We start from the raw sequence: 7,489 nt of genomic DNA, 5'->3' as shown, positions 1-7,489 counted from the left end.
AGCTTTGGTCAATCATAAAAATAGAACAAAACACATCAAACACTATCTTAGTATTAATTCCTAATAGAACAAAACACATCAATCATAAAAATAGCTTTGGTCAATCATATAACAACACCTTGTTGAATCAAGGTCAATACCACTAAGCATTTGAGATGTTGTTGACCATTGTTTATGCTTAGTTTGATTTTCCACACAAATTTGAGATGTTGTTGACCACAAACACAAATTTGTTGACCATTGTTTGTCAGATTCATAAAGCTCAGCAAGTTAGAGTAATTGAATTGAGTTAACCAAATGCTTGAAATTTGAGAAAATGAAATGAGTGATGGATTTTGCGGTACTCATTTGCAGATCATGGTTAGGACCAGAGGATTAGGTCGTGCCTTAGGTCAGGTCACTCCCAGAGGTGTGGGCAGAGGAGATCATGATGATTCCGATGATGCTCCACAACGTCGACGACCTACTGCATCTGCACGGAGGCAGTGAGTCGCTGTGACTGCGGATCACGTCGATGACCCAGTCATCCCTGACCCAGATGTTCAGGATGACCAGATGGAGGCACCAGCTGCTGTGGAGGACATTCCTGCAGACGCAGGCGCAGAGGCGGCTGAGGATCAGCCTCAGGGATTTCCGGGTGGTCCGAGCGACCCATCTGTGCCGACAGCGTATGCGGATCACGTTGCTTGCAGCGTATGCACGGGATAGGTATTTATACTATTTATTTTTAGTTACTTGTAAATTATACTATTAGTTTTCCTTTAAATGATATTTTTAACAAATTTTGCGTTCCTTTTATACTTCAATTCAGGAGCGTCCTGAATTGAAGTTATCCTCGCATGGGAGGAAGGTCCATAGTTTAGGCAGGCCTGTCCCTGCCATTGAGGGACTTATCGCTGGTACAGGACTAAGTCCTCTGATCGCGTGTTCGGTAGACATCGGCGATCAGGGACTTTTGTCCGCGTTTGTGGAGCGGTGGCATCGGGAGATGTCTAATTTCCATCTCCCGGTGGGTGAGCTCACCATCACATTGGACGACGTCTCCTCTCTTCTCCATCTTCCTGTTATAGGCGACTTTCACGCATTTGAGCCCTTGCACGTGGATGATGTGGTTCAGATGCTTGTGGACTTGTTGATGGTGTCTCCAGAATCTGCTAGGGCTGAGACAGTCCAGTGTCGCAGACCGTACGTATGCCTGCAATGGGTATGTGAAGTATATCAGCACCGATGCCAGGCAGGTCATTGGACAGCTGCGGCTCGTGCATATCTTCTTCACCTGCTGGGTTGCACTCTATTTGCTAACAAGAGTGCAACCAATGTCCATGTTGTCTACTTGGAGGCCCTTCGTGACCTCAGTATGACAGAGAGGTACGCTTGGGGAGTGGCTGCTTTGGTTCATATGTACGACCAACTAAACGATGCATCCATGAGCCACAGTCGACAGCTTGACGGTTACATCACACTGTTGCAGGTAACAAATATGTTTTTCATTCATTCAAGCTAAACAATGTTCAACTTTAAATTTTGTTACACTTTCATTATTAATGTTTATAATTTGAATGTTACATCTGTAGTGCTGGATTTACGAGCACTTTCCCTCAGTTGCGGAGTCCACCGTTGATCAGGACTACGACGAGGCTTCTCCGCGTGCGTGCAGGTGGATTGCGACAAAGAAGACCTTGAAGAGCATTCGCACGCCGTCATATAGGGAGCGCCTGGACCGACTCCGGATTCCGGATGTCAGTTGGATCCCGTATGGGGAGCATCAGGAGGTTCGGGACTTCCATGTCAGATCATGCTACTCCGGTCTCTTGCGCTGGGGGCCTGTTGCTGTGTATTACCGACCGGAGAGGGTCGTGCGGCAGTTTAGTTACACGCAGACCATTCTTGCTCCTCCTCTCGATTCATGGGTCTCGTATGATGATATACACGACAGGTGGATGCACTACGAGGATCATATCGTACCTGCAGGTGAGGTGTGCGTGGTGCCAAGGGCGTGTTCCAGTGACTACATCGACTGGTTCTTCCGCATCTCCCATCCTTTCATGACACTAGGCCACGCAGTAGATCCTCTGCCTCATGGTCATGCCCCGCAGCCCCGAGTCATCCCTCAGGCCCCGTAGACGGATATCCCTCGCGTGCTAGAGCCAGGAGCATCGTCGACATCTACGGAGGAGCCCAGACATGCAGTGGTAAGTAATACTAATAATTTACGTCATTTACCTTAATATTTGCATAATAATTTGTGTAATTAATTTGTTTTGTATGTAACAGGAAGTTTGTGATGACATTGCTGAGCGGTTGGAGCGTCATCTGAGTCTAGGAGTGGTCACGCCTGGCTCATCGACACATGAGGTGATCGAAGAATGGCTCAGATTGGCCAGGAGTGTCACACAGGACCATCTAGTATACGTTAGGTGTAGACGCAGGCAGCGCACTGATCAGGCTTAGTTTATGTACATATTTTACATTGATATTCTTTGTATATACAAATATTATACATGAACTCATTTCATGAGTATTGTTGGTTTTATTTATTTTCATTACTAATGTTAGTTTTATTTATTTTCATTGATTGTGTATTCCATTTGTGTCTATATACACGCGTGTTATAACTTTAAATATAATTGAAATAAAGAAGTTGAAAAGGGTGTAAAAAAAATAATTAACCAAAAAATGGACATCATTCGTTATCTAAGATCGTATATAACGTACTAATATTTTTAAATTCTCTTATAATTACAATTATTCCACTTATACTAATGATCATGTAAAAAAATGTATTATAAAGTAGTTAGTATTTTAATTTTTTATATAATACTAATTATTTTTTTATATTCTTTATAATATTAATAATGATATGATTAATTCTTTATAATATTATCTTTTATGTATTTATTGATTTTTATTAATATGTATAAAATAACCTTAAACAATAATTATAATGGGACTGAGTAAGTATTTTAATATCATCTTCTAAACAAATTTATTCTAAAAAAATATATTAAAAAATTAATTATTTATAATAAATCAATATTTATGAATATATTATATTTAATAAAATAAAAATAGATTTAATTATATTATAAATAAATATGTTGTATTTAAAAGTATATTATAATTTTTTTTCCTCTTACGGATCAAGTTGATCCGTAAGAGACTTCCGGATCAAGTTGATCCGGAAGACACTTACGGATCAACTTACGAATCAAGCTGATCCGGAAGTGGAAAACTAAGCAAGGACGATTTTGACATTTTTCAAGAATGCTGGGTGCACCAGCAATAATGCTGGGTGCACCTAGCAACACTCCACTAGAATTCTCCTTACATAATTATTCCTACACGTACATGACATACAAGCATCAAGCATCCTAGCGCACTTTTACTATGTGTTCCCCCTTACAAAAGTTCTCAAGTTTTTCTGCCCCACCATTTCTTAATCCACAAGCCATCAATCCGGATTGTTTAATACGGAAGGGATTTCATAAATTATTATTAGGGATTGCCTAATCCAGAAGAGATTTTTAATATATTCCAGATTAGGTAGTCTAGAATATAAATTTTTATCCTGGATTTCCTATTACGGAATCGAAGTTATGCATACATAATTCTGGAATTGACAATCCAGAAAATAACATGTTTTTTGGATTATTCATTTCAAAATTATGCATGCATAAGTCTAGAATGGAAAATCCAAAATTGCTCAATTTGTTTTTCTTTTCCAAATTCTAGAACCTAGAAAGATAACTAGATCCGGAAACAAAAAAAAAAAAAAAGAAATAAAGAAGCAAAGGTTATCTTTGTTCATCTGTGTTTTTAAGAGGCGCAGGAAGCAAAATGTGAAGTGCAGGAAGCAATTGCCTTGAATTGTATGTATTCCGGTCCAAAGTGAATCGTGGATTTGGAACTTGAAATGGGCTGGAAAAAAATAAACAAATTATACAATACTCCATATAATTTTATGATTTCTTTTCTTGTTCTTGCTTTAGTTATTATATAGAGCAAATTATAGTAATACTTCTGAGATTTTGAGTAATTATCTAAGTATTTTTTTACTATAGCCTCTGGTCTCCCCTAAGCATGCATATGCGTCCTCTAGCATGCATACTAGTCGTAGTAGTCATGTATAATGAAACGTAGGGCCTTTGAAAATAATAAGTTTCCACTTTTCTTCTTTATTATGTTGTTCTTGATCCTTTCCCTTTCACTTATATTCATTGTCACGAGAAAGGTTAGTAACACTTTTTCAAAAATATTGTTTATAATACAATTTATATTATTACTTGAAATGGATTGATATTTATGAAATCATGCAAGTAGGAAGTGAGTCAAATAATTTTATTACTCTTAATAAATTTCAATTAATGATAAAAATTATATAAGTAATAATTATATTCTACTACTTTATAAAAAAAAGTATTAAATAAAAAAATAAATGTATTTAATGTCTTAAAAGTATAAAATGCATTCAATAGTACTTAAGATAAAAGAAAAGAAGTATAGGATATTTTTTTTTTTGGATTCATTAAAAGAAGTATATGATGATTAGTAGGAGGATATAATTATAAGAAACTTTATTGGTGATATTTTTCGTAATGCTAAAAGAGAAAATGTAGACAAGAAAAGATGTAAAGGGTGCCAACGCTATTGACTTGTTAAAGGTTATGTCCTAGACGTGGAGAAATGAATCTTTGACCGCATCTTTTAAATTTCTTGAAACGTATAGAGTGAGATCGAGTCTCATTAATGGGGAAACTTTTGTGTCAAGAAAATTGGCTTTTCAGAAAATGATGAACTAGAAAAAAAGCTAAATGGGCACCAAACACCAATTGCACATTACAATGATATATTCCCTCATAAAATTTAAATGCTTAAAGAAAAGTTGGAATTATACGTGGGGGGAATGTGGACTATAAAGGAGCTTTATTTTGTTTGGAGCCAAGGAAGGCAACAAATTACTGGTCATGCATGAATAATCAATCAGTTAGGTATATATAAATGCAAGACTAAGGCACAATTCCCTTCAAGTGAAAATGAATATATCAGTCAAATATGGAAAGAATGAGACAAGATAGGAAAATGCATTTTACCTTGTTTTGTTTTTCTTATCGTCGACAAAGTTGCCATTGTTAGTGCATTTACCTTTTCATGCATGGGTTCAATAGGTAATTAGTGCTATACCACTATCAACATCTCATGACGATCGGGGATGGTTTATATATAGCTTCACTGCTTTAGTGCCTGTGCCATATATCTCCATAATATTTTTAGTTAGGTTTAATATTTTGAAACTAGAGTAATGTAATATATTAATGTAATTTTGAGAAATTTTCCTAGTGAAATATGCTAGTGAATTTCTATCACCGCTAATAATAAAGATCTCATTCTTTATTCTTACGTATATTTTCAGATCTAAAAGTGATTTTATATTATATTTATGAAATAATTGAAATATCCACTTATTTTCTCTTTTTATATCTTATTTTCCTTTTTGTTAGGTCATTTCACGGCTACCCACTTCTTCCCAGTGGCCTCTATTATTGTTTCACATTATATTTTCTAGCTTAGACCACAACACTTATAAACTTACTTTTAGTTTTTTTTTAAGAAAATTAAATTCAAAATATATTTAAGGCGATAAATATTTTTTTTTAAGTTGAAACCTAGAAAAAATAGTAATTACTTATAAATTGTAAAGGCCTAAAGGGTATCTTTTTAAAAAAATAATTATATTTTCAAAGTTCCATGAAACACAACCTAAAACTCCTTTCACCTATAGCTAGCTTGCTATAACAACTATATCATTCTAAAAATGTATATATTCTTTTAAAATATATGTTTAAAATATATAAAATATTAAATTTTACATTAAATATTGATTGTTGTGTGTTTTCTAATATGATTCAAAAATAAATAATGAAAATACATTCACAAGGTAAACTACATATATTATTTCTAAAAGGATCAAGATTACAAATGTTAATTATTAGTTTTACATGCCACCTAAAATATTTATCAATTTATAAATAAAAATTGGCATTAAGTTTATTTTTACGAAATTTGTTATGTCCTAAAATTTACTAATTAAATTAAAATAAATTATCTTTCATGACAATAATAGCGAATAACTATTGAAGGAGAAAGTTTGTTTTCCAAAGGGTTACATAACAATCATAATTAGACCTGTGGACTCAAGATTAAAAACACAATGAAAACTGAAAAATAGTGATAAGAAAAACAAAGACAAAATGAATAAAAGAAACAAAGAGAATAGTACTAGAAAAACAAAGATAGAAAAAGAGAATATTTATTTATGTATCTCAATATTCAAGTTATCAATCATTTATATAATGTTTGTAAATTTGTCACACAAAGGATACTAAATAGCCTTTAATTATCAAATTTGATATAATCCAATCGATATAAAGAGGATTAATAAGTCATTTAATTGCAAATACAATTCTACATACCTTTTAAAATAACAATAAATGATTTAAAATCAAAACACTATTAAAAATAAAGATCACTCAAATATTTTATCTAAAAAGAGTAAAATATTATTATCTCTGTGATAAAAAATATAAAAAAATAAAATATTTTTTCAAAAATAGAAAAAATAAATTAACAACACTAAATATCTTGAATCACTGGCTGACACAAGTTCTATGCAATGAATATTTAATGGATCTCCAAGAGTTTTAGCAACAAAATTTAAAAATTAGTTACCTTACTCAATGATATGGTTATATGGCAGAATTTTGGTGTTCAAAATTATTATATTAGATTAGATGAGCAAATATTTAGTATTGATTTCTCAAATATCATTTCTCTTTTCAAATAGAAATTAAATCCATAAAATGTATTTGTATTAGTTTTTAATTTCTGAATTGTGGGTTGGGTGAACTTGCCTTGTAACCTCTTCGTGCCATAGTGACAACAAAAATAGTGAGATAGCCATTGGTGAGTCCCAAGAAGGAGGTGACAACAACATTGCATTGAATAAATGCTATGAAATTAATTTCAATATATACATAAGAAAATACAATTAGGGTAGTGCAAACCTACCTATTTGAAGCTATTCTTCTTTTCTTTCCTTACAAAGAAGTTGAACGACAAAAGCAGTCCAAGATTATATAAAAAAATGGCCTAACTTAATGACAAAATTCAAGATTAGATAATCTCAATTATTAGGAGACATGACATTCTAGAGTCTAGAAAAGATGAAAAACAAATGCATCAGTGCATGTGCACTCAGAATGCTTTTATCTAATAAGCACACTACCCTGTCAATCATAGCATAATCAGATATCACCAACTGAAACTGAGCAAGAATCAGGTTTAAATTAAATGCTTAAAAAATATAAAGCAAAGAATTAAGATGGGTAGAATTTAAATAATGTAGGAAAAAATGGTGGACAACTAAATTGAATTAAAGCTAGCAGCAAACAATAAGCATGAGAGAAGGTTAAAACCTCAAACAAAGCCTCAG

The 7,489-nt window shown here is 33.4% G+C and overlaps 1 protein-coding gene across 1 annotated transcript; it reads left to right on the top strand.

The window, feature by feature from the left end:
• The first annotated feature begins 555 nt into the window (after positions 1-555).
• LOC114386165 (protein MAIN-LIKE 1-like) lies at positions 556-2,451 on the top strand. The gene is made up of 4 exons (XM_028346158.1): positions 556-693; positions 812-1,471; positions 1,575-2,063; positions 2,275-2,451. The coding sequence occupies exons 1-4, from the start codon at positions 556-558 to the stop codon at positions 2,449-2,451; spliced, it is 1,464 nt and encodes a 487-aa protein (XP_028201959.1).
• Positions 2,452-7,489: the final 5,038 nt, after the last annotated feature.

This window comes from Glycine soja, chromosome 15 (genome assembly GCF_004193775.1).
Source record: "Glycine soja cultivar W05 chromosome 15, ASM419377v2, whole genome shotgun sequence".
Taxonomy (NCBI): Eukaryota; Viridiplantae; Streptophyta; class Magnoliopsida; order Fabales; family Fabaceae; genus Glycine; species Glycine soja.
Note: the sequence above shows the minus strand (reverse complement) of the source record. Positions and strands in the feature narration are given on the sequence as shown.

Excerpts from the sequence above, each read along its gene's own strand:
- LOC114386165 (XM_028346158.1), top strand. The coding sequence starts at position 556 with ATGGAGGCACCAGCTGCTGTGGAGGACATTCCTGCAGACGCAGGCGCA. Across the intron at positions 694-811 it reads CGGATCACGTTGCTTGCAGC|GAGCGTCCTGAATTGAAGTT; the intron begins GTATGCACGGGA and ends ACTTCAATTCAG. Across the intron at positions 1,472-1,574 it reads GTTACATCACACTGTTGCAG|TGCTGGATTTACGAGCACTT; the intron begins GTAACAAATATG and ends TTACATCTGTAG.